Source organism: Amphiura filiformis, chromosome 19, assembly GCF_039555335.1.
Source record: "Amphiura filiformis chromosome 19, Afil_fr2py, whole genome shotgun sequence".
Taxonomy (NCBI): Eukaryota; Metazoa; Echinodermata; class Ophiuroidea; order Amphilepidida; family Amphiuridae; genus Amphiura; species Amphiura filiformis.
This window is the reverse complement of record NC_092646.1, coordinates 7,134,586-7,154,433: the sequence shown is the minus strand read 5'-3', so window position 1 is coordinate 7,154,433 and position 19,848 is coordinate 7,134,586. Positions and strand designations below refer to the sequence as shown.

At 37.8% G+C, this 19,848-nt stretch overlaps 1 protein-coding gene across 1 annotated transcript in view; it reads left to right on the top strand.

The window, feature by feature from the left end:
* Nucleotides 1–289: 289 nt before the first annotated feature.
* LOC140140864 (SAM and SH3 domain-containing protein 1-like) overlaps nt 290–19,848 on the top strand; it is a 117,454-nt gene continuing 97,895 nt past the window's right edge. The window contains 3 exon segments of the mRNA XM_072162613.1: nt 290–431; nt 5,005–5,085; nt 6,932–7,015. Coding sequence (XP_072018714.1) covers nt 404–431; nt 5,005–5,085; nt 6,932–7,015 — 193 coding nt within the window. The 5' untranslated portion in view covers nt 290–403.

The window sequence follows — 19,848 nt, the reverse complement described above, 5'->3', positions numbered from 1 at the left end:
TAAGATTTGTGCTACTCTCCAGCAGACCTTATTGTGCTTTTATAGTTAAGAAGATTGTGTATCTTAAAGGAGTATTTTGTGATTCTAGCATCCTCTTTTTATGACATTTTTAGTAGATCTCCACAAAAAATGCTTATTATTCCCAAAACATAATCTCTTGGAACGATGTGTTCTATTCTAATTATCATGCACCCTGTATAATCTTATGTTCTTTTTTAAGCACGCTCTATAATCTAATGTTTCATTGTTTGTCTACTTCTCTACCACCCTGTACAGGTGCTGATGAAATATCATCATCGGGAGAGAAAGCAAAAGTGAAGCAGGGAAGAAGTAAAAGCCTCACCAAAAATGTACTCAAGCTATTCAAAACGGGGAAATCGTCAGACAAAATGCTGCACAGACCATGCCATCACAGCCCAAATATCCCGACAGTAAGTGCAAGAATCCGTTTTGAATGTATCCTAAATCAGTCAAATGGGATTAACCAAGGAGTTTAGACAAGGAGAGTGTGGGTGTACCCAAGGAGTTCAGACAAGGAGAGTGTGGGTGTACCCAAGGAGTTTAGATAAGGAGAGTGTGTGTGTCTGGCTTTCAGGGGAACAGTGTACTTCCTGATTAATTCACCATGTGTGTGGTGAACTTGGATCCGAGTGTGTGAATATTTGCATACTTGTCATGCATTATGCTGGTGACATGCTTTTAACACGGATCAGAAGGGGCATGACCTAGAGGAGGGGGGGGGGGCAATGAATTTCAGGGGGGAAATTAGTATTAGTAAATTGCAGTAAAACCGGATATTTTAATAATTTTTGGTTTTTACTGATACAGCAATGGGGGAGGGCAAGAGTTCTGATGGGGGGCTTTTCTCCCTGTGGAACAGCCACTACCTGTCACTCCCCTCTGGTTTGACCACTGTTGTTCAGTAGTCCCTTAAAAGATCACATCTGCCACTATTTATACAATGTAGGGACCATGAGAGTTTTAATGTTGTATAGGTTTTCTATGGATGATTGTAATGTTAATGGCTTTATGGTTTTCTCATCTATGTGAGTCCTCTCTCTCATCAACCACACTAAGTGGGATTAACATAAGGGTAGTGTGTGGAGATGGTTGAAATGATACATCCATCTTAATTTGGTCCCTACTATTCACCATTGATACCTGTGAATGTAATTAACCATTTCATTGGTTTCACAAACACTGTAATAGCCACTGGGATACAACAATTTCCAACTCTACAGCCTTTTTTGACATAATTTCTTAATGGAATGTCCAAAATGTTTGCCATTTTTACATACATTGTTTTTTTTTACCTTTTCCTCAAGATTTCCTCAATCATGGGATTGAACTTCAGTGTGGGCATTACTATACTACTATAATTATTCTGCTCACCAGAATGGCAATTTTCATTTTGAATCCATGCGTGCATATTAGCTCTTACCTCCCCAGTAGGGCCGTTGTATATAAAAAAAAAATATTGGAGCCGCCATCAAGAAATTGGGGCAGCCAAGCCAAAATCAGGTTTTGGGACCAAATTGATATGATGTTGTAAAGAAATACATAAAGAATTGCACAAATATTGGGGAGGTCATAACTGCTCACATAACGGCCCTGCTCCCCAAACCTTTCTCCATTTTACATATACAGTGTATGTAAGTGAAAGTGGTGACAATTTTGGATATCATCTTCTTCACTATTATTTTGCCTGTTTAATAAAATTCAATAAATTTATGTTTTTCACATGTAACTTTTGCAGGAACCACTGACTCTTATTTGTCCATATTTAGGAGTTAATTTTGTATGCTGTCTTGGTTTCTTTTGATTTAATGTCCATACCACATGTGTCGTCTTTTCGCCCTCTCCTCGATTATGTCTTCCTGCCATTTTTCAATATTCATTGATAATTTCTCTCTTCTTTTTTAATGGCAGATGGTATATAGTCTTTTCTTTTTACTTTCTGTCATGTTTCCCCCACTTTCTAATGTTCATATATAACTTCTTTTCTAATCACAGATAATGTATTATAAATAAATATAATAAATAATCATACTCTTCAATATCTTCTTTACATGTTATACATCATCTTCTCTTTCAATTTTACTCTTGCATGCAATAGAAGAAGGCAACAGGTTTAGATGTGACTCTCCAGACTCTCTCTCAAGTCTGTCTCCTGCAAGGAGTCCTTTTAGAAGAGGCAGAGGTCAGTCTTGCTGTCTCTATTTGTCTTTCACTTATGTTGTATGATTATTGTTCTCGAACCATTGTCCTTGATAGGCATATATCCCAAGTATGGGTTGACATTTTATAAAGGTATACATATTTCTCTGTCCCTCCTTCGTTTCCTCCTTTCTGCCTCCCTTCTTCCTGCCTTCTTTAGTTCCTTCCTTCCTTCCTGCCTTCTTTCCTTGCTTGCTTGCTTCCTTCCTCTTTCCGTCACTTTCTTCCTTCCTTTCTCCTGCTGTCTCTCTTCTTCCCTCCCTCACTCTTTCTCTACATTCTTACCTTTCTCCATCCCACCCTTCGTTCACCTCCCTCATTCACTCCAGTATATTATCTCTCTCTCTCGATGCATGTCTAACTTTTACTTTCTAATCTCATAATTTGTTGCTCATTTCCTCCTTTCTTCCTTCTTTCCTCTCTCTCTCCCTTTCTCCCTCTATTGCTTCTGTTTCCTCACTCTCTTTCTCTTTATTCCTACCTCTGCCCTTCCCACACTCACTCATCTTCTCCACTCCCTCCCTTATACCCTGGTATTCTCTCTCTTCCCTTGCATGTCCAACTTTCACTTTCCAACCTTATTTGCTGATGTTGTTTACCATAAGCAGAACCCTACTAATTTTTGGCAGTTTTAATCCCAATCCTAATCCACATCCCTAATCCTTAACCCTAAAACCTAACCCTAATCTAATATCTTCAGTAGCAACAATTATTATAAAGTCTTCCTTTACCATCTTAACACATCCATCCATCTTAAGCCCTGTTGCCCTCACTAATTCCTCAAGTTGTAAATTTTCATACAAAACTTCTTGTATATTTCATCACTGTTACTACAATCATAATAATCTCATGCTCTCTACATACATTCACTCATATGTTTTTCTTATTCCACTTTTCCATGCATGCAATAGAAGCCAATAGGTTTAGATGTGATTCTCCTGACTCGGTATCCAGCGTGTCTCCTGCTAGGAGTCCTTTAAGAAGAGGCAGAGGTTAGTCTTTATGTCTCGGTCTTGTCTATATATACCCCTTTCTCTCACCGGTATCAGAAAGGGATAATGGTCCCTGCTGGGACCGTTCTCCCTGATAACCCCCTCCACACATCCACTTAATTTTGAATGTGTACAGAAGTGTATATAAGCGGTCCAGATTCCCTCTGCAGAATTTTCCTAGATTTGTGTTAACCCCATGCACCACCATCACCACCAGTCTATATGTATGCCTCAACACACACGTACCGTATTATTCACTAAATATAATTTTTCTTATTCAATTTCCCCCGTGCATGCAATACAAGGCAATAGACTTAGATATGATTCTCCAGATTCAGTGTCCAGTGTGTCTCCAGCCAGGAGTCCTTTTGGAAGAGGCAGAGGTTAGTCTACATGGTCTGTTGGTCTGTCTTGTCTATCCCTGTGTCTTATTAGGCTATTCCAGTTGAAATTCATACACCCCTATGGAAGACATGACCTTAATCTTCCACACAGGGAGTGCAAAATGGGATTACCTGAATGGGTGATCCCATTTGAAGTCTACACCCCTTGTGTGTGAGATTAAGGTCATGTCTTCCATAGTGGTTGTATGGTTTTCAACTGTAATAACCTATTGGTATCACAAGGTGATATGGTCCCTACTACGACCATTCCCCTGATAACCCCCGCCCCAACATGGGGGTTTCAACTTGAGCAGAAGTGTATTGATGTCTGCAAGAATTAGCTAGAATTGTTAACCTCACCACCGTCAGTCTACTATATAGTAATACCACAGCACCCACTCATTCACCTAATATCATTTTTCTTATTCAACTTTTATATGCATGCAATAGAAGCATATAGGTTCCGAAGCGATTCTCCAGACTCTATATCCAGTGTGTCTCCTGCCAGAAGTCCTTTTAGAAGAGGGAGAGGTTAGTCTCTCTGGTGTCTTGTCTTTCTTTGTCCCCATGGCTAACAACTAATAAAAACTTGTCCTGATGATCCCTTTGAATTTGTACAAGTCTGTTTAAAACAGGTCCCGATCCTTTCTTTGTCCAGACCCAGTGGAATTCTGTCAAGGTCTTCCAACACCATCACTCTCTTCTTTGTTCATTCTCTAGCGCTTCCTCATTATTTAGCATTCTATCTTTGTCCTTTTTTTCTCTCTACCATCATTCCCTCTGGCTGTCTTTTCATTACCTACATAGGTCCAATCCCTATTCTCTCAACATTATCTCTCTCCTCTCTCTGTCTCACTCATTTCTCTTCCATATTTATCCTTTACTTTTTTCGCTCTCTCCCTCCCTCCTTCACTTCCTCCCTCCCTGCTTCCCTCCTTCCTTTATTCCCAATTATCTCTGACTCTCTTTTCTTTCTCTTCCTCTCTCTTCCATATTTATATTTCCCTTTCTTTCTCTTCCTTCTTCCCTCTTTTGTCTTCCTCCTTTCCTTACTCACTATTCTCTCTCTTTTTTCCCATACTCCGCCCGCATGCTCCCATCTTTATCCTTCCCTCTTTTTGTCTCTCCCCTTTTACACGCCATTTTCTCTCTTCACTCCTTTGATCCAACTTTGGTTTCACTTGTTTTAGACTCAATGCACTTGACATATGATTTCTTTCCCATCTTCTCTCGACTCTGTTTGATCCGGTCTCTTTGTCTTTATGAAGTCACATTCCTCTATTTATTAATATTCATATAAACCTTTGTTTTTTCAGGTATTGTTGTTTTAAAATACACAATCATCTGTAAATTATTCCTGAGTGTGTCACTTATACTTTTAATCACCGTTTTCTCATTCCATGCATGCGTAGATGAGAGCAGGTCCATGTGTGATTCTCCAGACTCTTTATCCAGCATGTCTCCTGTCAGAAGTCCCTTAACAAAAGGGAAAGGTTAGTGAAAATGAAACTCTGATTCGGAGACACTGTATTATACATCTACATTCTGTGCGTGTTTGGTTGCCTCATCTGTGTGTCTGTCTTTGTTGCTTATTTCGCACTGTCAGTTTGTTATCTAGCATCTAAGCCAGTCTTCTCCATTCCTCTGCTCTAGCTGTAAATGGAGGGGGCTTGAAATACCTGGCCAAAATTTATGATCATTTCTTCCTTTTGGCCTGTTCAAGTTCATCTCAAAATTCAGTTAATTTTGATCAGCTTCTTCCTTTTGGCCTGTTTCATCCAAAAATTGAGCTAATTTTGGCCCATTTTAGCAACAGTATTGCAGTTTTTTGCACGCATGGTAAAGTCATTTTGGGAGATGATCAGATAGATGAATTTGCAGTTTTCCCCCTTAGAAAAAGAAATAAGATAACAATTAAGACTTTGTACTACAGCGTGTTAACCCAGATTGAGTAGAATGGGAATGATGAGAATCAATCAACAGACAAAACTGATTACAATTAAGGGGAGAACAAACACCAGAGCCCTTGAAGAGGATTTTTAAATACAAAGGAAAGAATGGTTCTATCTGGGTCAAACAAGCTGATTGTCATATGAAAACAATATGTGAGCGAAAAGTATAACAATATAGCGATCTGGGTATATACCTGGCAGATATATGATAAAAAGCAGGGGCTTAATGAGCGTGTTTATAGAACCTGTATACGGAAAGATTATACTGCAATAACCATTGAAATCACAGTACTTCTATGCTAATTTATGTTAATTTATGTAAATGTTCTACCTCATTTCATTTATCCATTATCTGCTTTATTTTATCCTCTTTCTTTTTTCCTCTTCTGTGTTATCTCTAGGGCAATCTCCTCTCACCTATGGTGTATCATTTGTTTTTATATCATCATATTAGTTATATTTTAACACGGTCAATTACCATCTTGTGTAAGCTTTTATGTGATAATACAACTGGCTTTGACATATGCCTCTATGCACTTCTCACCTCATGACTTCCTCCACCCAGTGCACATGGTGCGTACCTACAAGCACAGCGTAGCACTTGTTCAGTGCAGAGGGGACCGTGACAGGTCCTCTCTGACATCACCAAGTATGTGCTGTGTGCTTGAAGGCCAGTTTGTGGTCAAGCTACAGGTAAATTAAGTCATTCTTGGCCAAGCTCGAACATGTGTGTTGCATCCATGTAGCGTACTTACTGTGTATGCAATGTGGGGTGCTTGTGTGCATTCTTCTGTACCGGTCCATCTGCGTGTGTGTTTATCGGGGAACCACTAGTGTTCATCATGTTCGAGCTTGGCCAAGAATTACTTAAATTACCTGCAGTTGCATATCACTAGTTTCAATGCTTTCTTTAAGGAACTCTGTTGTTGTCTCTTCGTTATCTAAATAATCTCTGATCAAACTTTCTCTTTCTGTAATGTGATGAACCAACACTGACGCTATTCTTTACAGGTATAGCCTATGTGGGTGTATTACACTTGTATACCGTAAAATCTTGATAGTTAGCATATGTGCTTACTATCGAGCGCTTTTAAAACATGCAAACATAAAGAGCCCCATCCACAAAAGTGTAAAGGGTTTTGAGCAAATCATCGATACACATATTTATATACAAACAAGTAAACCTACAAATGTGTGTTTAAACTCCATTAGTTCAGTTGATAAAGCGCCAGACTTGGGGTACAACTTCATGTTTTCAAAAGCGCTCGATAGTCAGCACATATGCTAAGTTTTTACGGTATACCAACATTCATCATTATAAATGCGTCTTATATATTCACATTTCTGCTTCATTTCTCTTATTCCATCCTTTCTTCTCATGCAATAGAAGGTAGTAGTAGGTTCATATGCGATTCTCCAGACTCTATCTCGAGCATGTCTCCTGTTAGGAGTCCAGTGCGAAGAGGGAGAGGTTAGTGAAATTGTTGCTGTGATACAGAGACTGTATAACCCGAGTAGCTGTTCAATATAATCTTACCCTAATATTAACTTTTCTTAACCAATGTGACTGTAGCCTTTGTTGCTAATATATATGTATATATATATGTAACTAACAGATACTAACCATGTATCCCATATTAAATCCAGACAGAACTATATATTACATATTTTGTCGCATATTCACTGTAGTAGTCTTTTAACCATGCAGACAACAATGTCTTGATTGTATAGAACTATAAATGTTACTTTGTCAACCTTAGATGTAGCATTCAGCCCAGATAAACTTTTTCGCTTTCATCACTCAACAAACTGTCCAAGTTCAACGTAACTCTTTCTGGATATAAAACTATTTTCAATTTGCTATAATATTTTCGGAGTCTGCATGCGAATATCGAAAATAACGGGGTGATAGGACCTATTTACATTTCAAAGTGGGCAATAGAAAATGGATCAACCTGAATGTGTCACCAGACGGTTTGTTTAGTGATGAAGGAGCACAAGCTGGCTCACGGCCTGAGATTACCTTGGATGTTAACCATTACTAACTTCATAAATGTCAACAAATTCTGTATTGTCTTACAAACAAAGGCTAACATCAAGATTTTTTAAATTTTCGTCAAATAAAGAGATATGAGTTCACATTAGGAAAATCTTATTTTTAATCTTCGTCAAATTTGGTAGACTGAAGCAATTTCCCTATACTTCGTGTAACATTGAGTTTAGTGATGTCACTGCATTTATGTGGTTGTGCGGCAATGGTGCAGACATATCACTCTCTATAGGCCTACATGTCATCAGTCACAACACATAATGGCATATGATGATTTTATGCAAGTGTCAATTTGAAGCTTGAACCTACCCACCTCAAGCCTTGACATTATCGATGTTGATTGGATGCCAATGATTGAGGTAATACTTTTATAAACCTCAATCATCCACATTGAATTGATGTCAATAATATGCCGAGGCTTGAGGTGGGCAGGTTTAAGCTTCAAATTGATGCTTAGTATAACAGGTCTGTGACCAACAAAATGTGAAGAAAAAAAAGCGCAGTGATTTATAGTGCGCTATGCACAGGCACAATGCCTAGACGTTGATCCACAAGTCTCAGCACAGTTTACAGGTTGTCGCTGACCACTACGGCCCCACATCATTCCATAAACCATTTAACAACTATTCAGTGACTTTGCTGCTACAAGAGCGCACACCCTAGACATTCCACAATTAACCTTTGCAACCAGGATCAGCTCCTCCTCGTACGGGTTACAACGAGACAATTAGCAGTCAGTTCCTTGCCCAAGGGAATTTCAAGCTCAATTTTTCATGAGAGCATACTAGGCACCGACAGGGTTCAAACCTGCAACCTCTCGCACCATAGTCGAATGCCTTATCGATTGAGCTAACTTGACTGCATAAGTATACCTATACCACTATCAAACTCACCTTGAAAAAAAGACTGTTGCTTGAAGAAGCTGTGTTGGCACAGAATAGAGTGTGTCAATGTCAGCAGCTGGTTGAGGCTGAGGTGGTTGGATGAGTAAGTGTTGTACAAGTGTGCCAATGCCAGCAGCTGACGCATGGAGGCTGAGGTGAATAGTTCAGTTTAATGTTGCACATTATGTGCAAGGTTGCACTTTTTGCCAGTATCAATTCATTAAGGGATCTAAAATGAGCGTTTATTGCGTTTCGACAGTATTTTTTGTGGGACATGAGAGCACCTCAGACCTATCGAATTGCATTCTGAATACGAAGCATGGCTTTCTGATATCAAATAATTATCATTTTTTGAAAATCACAATATAATACAAATTTTATGACAAATTATAAAAATTTGATATTTTTCAAATTTTTGATATATAACAGTTTTCAAAGTAAATTATATAAATCTAATGATATATTCTTAAAGTGTATGTAGCAGGGAGGAAAAGCCGACGGTCAATTGAAAATTTTGACCTTTCATATTGAAGATATGGATTTTTTTCCAAAAGACCTAATTTTTTGGTGTTTTGGGAAAAAAATCCATATCTTCAATGTGAAAGGTCAAAATTTTCAATTGATCGTCAGCTTTTCATCCCACCTACATACACTTTAAGTATAAATCATCAGATTTATAAAGTTTACTTCAAGTACTGTTAAATATCAAAAATATCAATTTTTAATGATTTGCCATAAAATGTGCATTAAATTTCAAAAATCAAAATTATTTGATATCAGAATGACATTCTTCGTATTCAGAATGCAATTCGATATGTCTGATGTGCTCTAATGTCCCAAAATAAATACTGTCCAAACGCTCATACCCCAGCCCTTAAGATAAAGCTCATTCTTGAATTAACTTAGGAAGGTAGTCTTTAGATCATTAGTTTTTGTGGTAAACAGGTTCATAACCAAGTGAGGCACTCATTTGTGGTGCGATGTTAAGCTCGGTTCAGTTACCTTAATGGCTATGATGCAAGACTCTGTTGATTGACTGTACAAGTTTGAACCACTGCAGTGTCATAACTCTGTTCTCATGCAAAGCTTTCTCGAAAAACCCCAGGACAAGGAACTTACTGCTAAATTTGTCCCTGTTCTGCCTGTACAAAACTCAGGGAGCTGATCCTGGCTGTAATGGTTAATATTATATATATAGGCTGATAGGGGTCTGCACCTGTAAAGAGCTGCATCATGAATTATGCAAAATGGTTTACAAGGTGTGTCTTGGGCCAACATGGCCAAAGTGGTCAGCAACTTTCTGTAAAGTGCAATTATTTTGATCTTCTATCGCACTATATAAAATTGAGGGGGGGATGGTAAATGTTATGCATAAAAGCTGTAAAGACAGTAAGGGCGAGTTTCCCGACAGGAGTCTTATTAAGCCGTAGTCTTAAGGTGGCCTTGAGGCTACTAAGCCTAGCCTGCTCTCGAAGCCCTAGTCTTAACTCTAGCCGGATTTCTTCAACGCAAATTCAACCTAGTCTTAGTGGCCGTGTAGGCTTAACGCTTGACAACCTCGTCCCTTTCAACCAGCGACTTAATTGTATAGGCTGTTGGAGGTAGATGTACATAAGCTGTGGTCCTCACGGTTTACCGTACTAACAAGGTTGCCGTCTCATTATCGCAATGTTCCCGGCGCAAAAAGACTAGCCTGGACCCGCGGTCTTGTGCTTGGGCTTATACCGTACACAACTTGATGCAAGAATATTGTGTCTGTTTTTGTGTCTTTTATGTATTATTTTATTTCCACTTGACTTTTTATGAGTCCAACTTGTATGAATGATACGTCTATGCTTTATACTCGGCGTGATTTTTTCTTTGCATCCCAAAAAGGGTAAAACTGTAAGCCTAATGGAAAGGGATCTGTGATTCCCTAAAAGAAAAAGCAACCAACGTGTTATCTACTGCTGATATCAGTAGTCTTCTCAGATGAAGTTATCTGTTGGTACAATATTTATAATTATTTAAGTAGAAGATATAGCAATATTATATGCATCTTATCCGTAAATTCAGTTTTAATACTGCATGCATTATTGTTTCGTGACAAATATTTACTATATCTTTACCAATTTTGTCCTTCTTCTATTGTATTAAATTGATGTCCAACCTCTAATAATATAGGCACTCCAAAATAATATTGTAATAGGCCTACTTATGAAAAGTACGATATATACGAGTATCAAACTATTAAGACTTGGTATCATATAGGTCTTCTTAATGATGATGATGATGATGATGATGATAATGATAATGATAATGATGATGATGATGATGATGATGATGATGATGATGATGATGATCATGATGATGATTATGACGATGATGATGAATATGGTGATGATGAAAGAATTTAAAAAAAATTATATTCATAGTTAAAAAATCATCATTCAAAATGAGTAGGTCTTACATGTCTAATGATAGCAACAGCTACTTAAAAAAATTCAACTCAAATGAACACTAAAATAAAATGCTGAAATGTTCAACTAAATCGACCAATTACTTACCCACAGTGGCGTAACTAGACATTTTCATTTGGGGGGTGGGGTGGGGGAAAGCGGGGGAAAACATAATAAATGAGGGGCATGCGTCGTCCATGCTGTTTGGGTTTGTAAGGGGTGGAGTGGGTCTGAGGAGTTATGGGATCTGCTTGGAATGTGTCCCCGGAACATTGGCGTAGATTTCTTTTTGACATGGGGAGGGATTATTTAAGCTATTCAAAGCTGTGACATAATAGGCCAATGGTGGGAATACAAAAGTGGGATAAATGCAATTTATTTAACCTCAAAAATTGAGTGTTTAATGACCAAATATGAGGTTAATTAATAACTCTCAGAAGTAGGCCTAATTTACCTTTTTTCATGGGGGGGCAAGAGCTCCCGCCCCCCTAGTTACGCGACTGCTTACTCATGTTAATTGAAAGACCGTCAAAAATATGAAAGATAAACTTTGCTTACAATTTAAATAATTTGTAAATTGAAATAGACCAAGGCTTACGACCTAAGACCTGCTCTGAGGCAGGGCCAAGAAAAGCAGCTGTAAGCCTGGTCTAACAGGCTTGCGTGAGACTACGGCTACAGAAGACTGATTTCGAGAAATGCAAATTTTACTGAAGCCTGGGCCTAATCCTACAAGCCTGGCCCACGGGCTAACGAAGCCTCGAGGCTATGGTAGCCGTGCTTGAAATCGTTTTCAGTTAAGCCTGGTCTTACGACCTCTTAAGCCTTGAGGCTAGACAAGCCAATTGCTAAGCCACCCGTCGAGAAATTCGCCCTAAAAGTATGCCAATATTTGTCATCTTGTTTCATTTGATGGTAATTGTCTTCTTTCAAAAGCTTTATTTGGCCAAATTGTAACATGTTATGCCTAAATGTTGTTTAAGTATGCCAATTATTTGTCTTTTTGTTGATTTGGATGCAAATTGTGTTCTTTCACAAACTTTCCATTTGTAAAATTACAATTTAGAACTTTTTACCTTTAAAACTTCAAGTTTCCTGGCAGCTTCCTATATAATTAGGTTATTTTCTTAGCATCATGATTTGCCGCATAAGTCTGTGTGATTTGCGCGTCATATGCATCTGGTATTTGTTTGCGTGAGTGAGGCCCTGAGGAGAAAGGGAGATGTTTGTTAGGGTGTTATGGGTATGGAGGAAAAGAAAGGAAATTGCACATTACATGGTATAGGACTGTGTACAGGGTGAATCAAACTGTATGCAATTGTTTTTCAAATCTGACTCTTTTTTTCTTCTGAATACTCCAGATTAATATTCCTAAATTGGGCTGTTTGTTACCTACCCATATATATACTGTTCTCATGGGTGGAGTGTGATATGTACTCTCTAAATGTGAAAGAGTAAAAAACAGCTCAAAAAGAGTGGTTTTTCCACTCCTCCTTGGAGCTGTATGAGTGACCACTCCTTTTAGAGTGAAATTCACTCCTCAAAAGAGTGAGGAAATTCACTCGAAAAAAAGAGTGAATAAAATCACTCTTTAGGGAGAGTGAATTTCACTCCAAAAGGAGTGGTCACTCATACAGCTCCAAAGAGGAGTGGAAAAACCACTCTTTTTGAGTTAATAACTCTGAAATAAAGAAGTGAATGAGACTGACAAAAAATAATCACAGAAATAGGCACAAAATGTTCATTCATTCATGTATTTTTGTGAGCAAAGAAATTACAACACAATAAGTATTTTTACATGTTAATTAAGATTAAAATGGTAATTTTGGCATGCTTAAAAGCTTAGTGACGTAGGACTATAGGCCTAGCATCACACATGCAGGTAGACGTGCTGTACTATACTAAAGCCTTTTGGAGACTGGTCAGACATAGAGGCCTTAAGTCCTCTGTGACTTTTGGCATCACACATGCAGATATAACATGCTGCAGTATATAAACATGATAAATTAGAGACTGGTCAGAGATAACATGCCTATGCTTTGGCCTGGCCCTATGGCCTAAGCCTAGCTAGGTATGGCCTGGCCTTGCTGCATGTGATCCTGTGGCTACTGGTATGTATAGCATGACTAGCGCATCGGACTCGGAGATGTGATCGGGTACATTACTAACAATAAAAAGGCTGACGCAGTATAACAAACATTACAATTATTACACAAGTACACTCAATCATTTACAGGTTTATGAAGTAATACATGTACCAGGTATGCATAGCACTCCATGAGTGTGCCACCGTAATGCCGGACCGACAATGTGAATCAATGTGTTCAACAAATGAAGAAGCTTCATGGGTACAATTATCACCTTTGAGACAGTAACATCAGATTTTAGTTGTCGATTACAATCTGCAATGATTCAACATATAAAGAAAATAGTTCAAAGTATACTTACCGACGAAAATATTGGCTATTTCTTCGCCAAACTGCCTCGCCCATTCCTGACTACTGACAACTCCACCGCCATTGCTGCAACAATTAATTCGCCGAATGAATAATCACAATTTTTTCGTGCGAAAATCCGGCTTTCTGATTGGCTGTATGAACTGTGAATTCACTCCGCAAAGAGTGATTCTGATTTCACTCTGAAATTGAGCGGTAATTTTGGATCACTCTGTAAGGAGTGAATCTAGATTGACCGAGTAGAAGCTTTTTTTCACTCTAAATGAACGACTTACCGCTCGAATAGAGTGAGAATGAAATCACTCCAAGTTCTGAGTGAAATTTTCACTCTTTTACATTTAGAGAGTAGGTCTATGTTTGTTGATTGCTGCAACCAGGATTTGGGGGTTGTGAAGGGATCAGATATTTGGTCCTCTTTCAAAAATCATCTTGTATTTAACAAATTAATTTTTTAGGGGTTTACAAAATTTTAACATTAGAAAGTTGACTTTTTGTGAATGTTCCTTCAATCTTTTATAATGTACGGCACATTATAACATTTATGCTAAGTGGAGCGTGTTTTGTAGATCGGGCTGCATGATCCACACCCCTCTGGGAATGATATGAATAATGTATAGAGGCCCTGTATGCTTTTATCAATTGGCTCTAAACAAAGGATTGAAACGATGTCCTTCACCGTAATCATGGTGCAGTGCAGTCCATTCAATCAAATGTTGTCATCAACCTGTTTGATCGTAGTGCATTTGTTATGTGTGCGAGACGAACTGTCACACAGATTGCAATCATGCTTTTGTTGATATGCATTTGAGAAGTCCACCATATATATGGATATGTCATATGCACAACCTCTATACCAATAATGGAACTGGGTAAATTTGTCCTTATTGAAGAAGAAAGGTTAACAAGTTTAGCCATACAAATCACCATCGTAGTGAATATGTCATACCTTCGTTACTGTTACTGGTTCACACTTGATTTGCACATGCACCTGTTAGCAACTCATTGACTGTATGTTGTGATCATTTTGATCGTGGTTCCAAACACAGATTGCATGAACCAGTTGCAATGAAGGATTTTGACGTCACATTGCGACGATGGATGTCAACTTATTAGTCAATTAATTGTGTCACCGTAATATGGACCAAAATAACATCACAATTCCTAGTGGCATAGTTCACTGACCTATACTTAACAATCATAACTTAGAAGTTGACCTTATACTGTGGGTATGAGTTTGTGTACCAACACATTCAAAGGTCATTTTATTCATGAGTTGTGTGGTTGGTATGAATTACAAACAGGTAAAACATTTTATTAATTTTAATGAAAATTCAAATATGGTGTGAAAATAATGCAACCCTATTTTTCATATTTTAGAGTTGGTCAAAAAGGGCAATACAAGTATGTGTCAAGGCATGTGCATATGTTGCAGATAATCTGGTTTTAGTTAGCACTTGTTCAGTGCCTGTATGGGACCATGACAACCCCTCTCTGACACTACAAAATCCACCAGTCCTCGCACTACGCGCTCAGTCTCGCGCTTCACACTCGTTATCAGGTCTCGCAACTGAGCCAGTTCTAGTCTTATTGACCAGCTACTAAATACCAATAGCATGATTGGTTTCATTTTTTGACTCCAAAGAATTATCAAATTAATCTTACATCAATGATCATGAGTAAAAAGTGGGAAATGGGATTTAAAATCATCATTAAAACATTTTTTCATTTCAAAAAGACTTGAATTATGCATTTTACAGCATTGAGCATGAGTCCTAATTAGAGACATAATTAGGCATACAGAAAATGATTAGTTTTGGAAAATCATCAGGAACACTGTGCTATATACAATTTTGTTTGGGAAATCCCCTATAGCTAGTTTGGTATATTTTGTCAAATAATATCTTTATCATCCTTATGGAAGTTCCTAAATTAAATAAATTAATCAAAATTTATACAATTATTAGTTTGCTATCAGAAACAAAAATTATCTCTGAAGTTAAATGAAACTATGGAACTTAAGAATTTACATTCCAGCTAAATTTGTAACAAGCACAAGTCACGGCTCTTTTGTAAAAAGCTCACTTTCTGTCCTGAAGTAGTGTTCAGTAACACTGTCATAATAAGTTGATTTTAGGGGAAAATCATTAGACGTATACATTTCATAAATTGATTATAAATAGCTTATATACAAAGAGAACTTAAAACCATTTTCAATATGGCCGTCAGGCAAACCACGTGCCGAGTCAAGATTAGCCTTCAACCTCAATCAGAGAATGGAATCTTCGCTTACGATTGCGACCAGTTTTCATTTACCATTTTCTGCGCCTTCACCAATTGTCTTGAGTTGAGTCGCAAAATTAATATCATTGGGTTATATCCAGCGCTAATGTAGGATCAGGGATGGAATGGATACTGTACCAGAATGCATTGCTGAAATTTTGTGTGTTATCCAACTCGGGCCAGAATAGGAAAAGCAAGAGGTGTAAGGACTTCACAAAAAGTAATGCAGGCATTACAAATATGCCTATAACTGCAAAACTATTAAACGTATTTGCAATATTTTAACAACAAAAGAAAGGTGCACTGGTTTATGTATGCCCAATTTTGTTCAATATTAACAACACATTAGTATTTTGAAAGAAAAACTAAATATTAAAAGTTGCAGTAAATTTTATTAATTTGAAGTCAGCACAAAAATAATAGCGGGTTTTACATGCCACAATGCTTGTGTGTAATAACCATTAACCGAGCAGTGACAATAACTCAAGTTTGATTTTCATACTGCAATGAAATCTGGGAAATCATATGTTCTGCACAATGCTAGGCTAGGATTACTTCCCTGTTGGTTACAGCACTAACATTTTTACTCGGGAAAGATGGTTTTGAGAAAGTGAGACCAGGATTTGAAGATGACAAAGGCTGCTTTATGTGAAAATGTTTTTGCTTGCTGCGTTGTTGAGTGAATTTAGATTGTGACAAATCACGGATCTGTAGACAAAATACAGAACATTCAGGGAAGATTCTTCTCATTGCAAATTACAAAATGTATTCGCTGACGTAGAGCATGTTAGTATGGTTACTGGTTCAAGCCTAGGTTCGTATATACACTTATTCCGAATTATATGGCATATAATTCCGAATTATATGCCATAGGCTTTGGTTCTTAACAAAGAAAGCATGAGCCAGTTGACCTAGCAACGGTCATATTCTAATGTACACTACGCCAGCAACTAAGGCCTCGTATCCATAGGATGTTCCCTTGTGGCGTGTGCCCTTGTTCCGTGTTTATTTTTCCCATGTGACCTGCCACACAGACAACGAACCGTAGCGGCCACTAAGCAAAACAAAGGTTCGTTGTCTGTGTGGCAGGTCACATGGGAAAAAGTAAACACGGAACAAGGGCACACGCCACAAGGGAACATCCTATGGATACGGGGCCTAAGTGATACAGACCAAAGTCAGTCTCTAACATAACACTCGGAACATTGCAAATTGTTTCTGGCCATTTTAGAGTTATCCACACCCTTGCTTCATCCTAAGCCTAATTCAATAGTATGCAAAATGAAGAACCATGGTTCTTCTGACTATATTGGCGACTTAAAATACCTCATAGCAGCTGTGGTTGCTATGACCTTATATGGAACATCCGAGTGCCAAGTATACCAAATGCAATGGATACCAACACATTTAGTTGATGGTGTACTTTGTGAAAATGTATCCTGCCTGTGATCATTGTTTTTGCAATACATCATGAGGTGTTTAATGCTCTGCATGCTAGCCATTGGCTTCAACATAAAAAGTCTACAAGTTTTGAGATATTTTCCCCAAAATATCAAGAGCTATCTCAAGAACCACTGAACCAAATAGGCTTGTTTGTACTCATTTTAATGCATTTTTCATGCTGATTCCAAATTTGGTCATGAAAATTTACAATTCTGAAATTTTTTAATTAAAAAAAAATTTGAAACTTGTCGTCTGCAGTCTACACCTGCATGGACAGGATTAAGGAAAGTGTGGATTTGTGTCATTCTTGTGCAACAATAAGTGTCCGCTTTGTGTCAGATGGTGCGAGATGGAACAGCCGAATCCCAACAAAAAAAATGTGATGAAGCGATCTTTCGCAATTGACATCATGCCACCCGATCGAATGGTCTAATCTCGTTGAATTTTAGTCTATTCTGAGCGTACTTTCTTCCAGACTTTTATATTATTTCATTTTACATTAATACAATCTGTTTAACTCCATGTTGAGCAACGCCAAGTTTCAAGGGCAAAATACACCATCAGAAAAAAACCCTTTTGCTTAGGAGCATGATATCATTTACCACAACTTTGTCTTCTGTGTTTGAAACTTGAGTCGTAAGTGTAAGACTATACATTTCAAGTGTGGATTTTGCTTCTTTAACAAAATTAACTTAATTATCCTGAGAGTAGAACCACTCAAGTCAACATTTAGGGGATGTGTAAATAATGTGTTTGGATTTGAACTGATCTGGATTATTGCATAGCATTGGATCTCTATTATTACATCCAAGTATGTATCCAAAGAAATAAAATGGAGAGTTTGGACTGTCATAGGCCCCCCTATCATGTACAATGCAATGGAAAAGCATAGAACCACTTAAAGTCAGCATTTAGGGGTTGTATAATAACACTTTTGAATTTAAATCGATCTGGATTATTGTATAGAGTTGGATCACTTTTATTACATCCAAGTAACAGATATTAGATCTGGGCTTGGGCAATCCATTCAGAATCAAGATTCAGTGGTTTGTGTGAATCTCCTTTGTGTGGCTAATCCTGTTGTTATTTGTGACCGTCCACGGCGAATGAGCCGTAAATTCCTCCCCCGGTCAATTTTGTTTTATTTCGTGTTTCAAAAATAAACATCATAAACTTAAAAATGGTATATCATTTGACTTCAAACGATATCCAGAAGCGGAGTTATGGTTAGTTAAACTTTGCTCCTTCAACAAAATTATAGTTTTTTCGTTTCTATGTGTGTCTCTTTTTCCACATTGCTGGCAATAAATATCAAACAGTCATAATTGGCGGTCATTTCAAATCATCCCCAAGTCAACGAGGTTTAAGAAGGTTCTCTCATTGTTAATTGTTGGTTATGCATACCTATACAAATAACCCACCACTTGAAAAGGATTTAGCAAAAGCAAACAAAGACCAGAGCTATTAAAAGTTCTATAGCCATCTAAGGTAGAAGCTTATTATCCACTTCAATAATAGGATTATTGATCGGTGCTGTGACTATCGAAATAAGACAGATGTCGCGCCAGCTTAAGTGACCGATGAATACGACATTCGTATACATTTTACACCATAACTCAGAATACAATTTAGGAAATTTACGGCTCGTTTGTGCTGCCGGGTCACATTTATTAACTCAAACCAAGAGGTTGCTGTGTCAAGTTTTTCCTGTATACCATTTATAGCGTTGCCAAACATGCGATTTTGTAGCCCAATTGGATGACTTTTAAAGATTTTCACATTCACCGCAACCATTTACTTTCCCCTTGAAACCAATGATTAATCAGGGTTGCCAATCCCAAAATTTGGTAGCCCAATTGGGCAACTATTGACTATTTCCTGTCCCAAAAAACCAATGGCTATGAAAAAAATGACTGACTTTTTGACAATTGGTGCCTTTCATCAGAACCAACGGTTAAGGGAGAAATTTGGGCTGTTTTTGGTACTTTCGTCCATGATTTGGGCTGAAAATGTTTTGGCAACCCTTACTATTTATGTTACTAATCTACCTAGAGTACATTTGTAATTGGCTAGACTATGTTGTATTGAAGTTTGCTATTATATCGTTAGATGTGCAAACACTGTTTTGATGGTTGAAGTGATCCGTCATCTGCATCTGTCCTTATTCTCATAGAGATAATGTTCAGATCTTCTTTGAATCCTTGAGTATTGGTGTACTCCAGAATTGCTATTTCAAAGTCAATTCCCAACTGTGTTTTCACACGATTCCATCAAATTCTCAAGACAATTCACATGGCGGATCCGATTATTGTATGTTTAGAACGACATGGCTATAAGCTAAGCAAAAAAGCTGTCCATGTGGACGCATCTGATCAATTCTATAGACATGAAGTTAACAACTAATACAAAGAGTAGCCTATGCATTAGTAGTTTGTGGAAGTAGGCTGGTCTATTTCGTCTTAAAACCTTGTTTTGATTTGATTACTAATGTAAACAAACTATATGACATTTGAAATAGAAGCTGTGACTTATAGGCCTATATCGGGTGGGGGTGGGAGGGCTCGCATATATGAAGTATACAGGGATGTTCGGCTTTAATGGGTTGATTTATTTGCAAGAAAGCCCTAAACATGGGTCCCTATCTGAGAAAACATATCCCTAGACATGGGTCATGATTTTAAGAAAATGGTCACAAACTGCCAAATCAGCCATTTTTAGGTAAAAAAAATTGCTAAACATGTGTCCCGATTTGA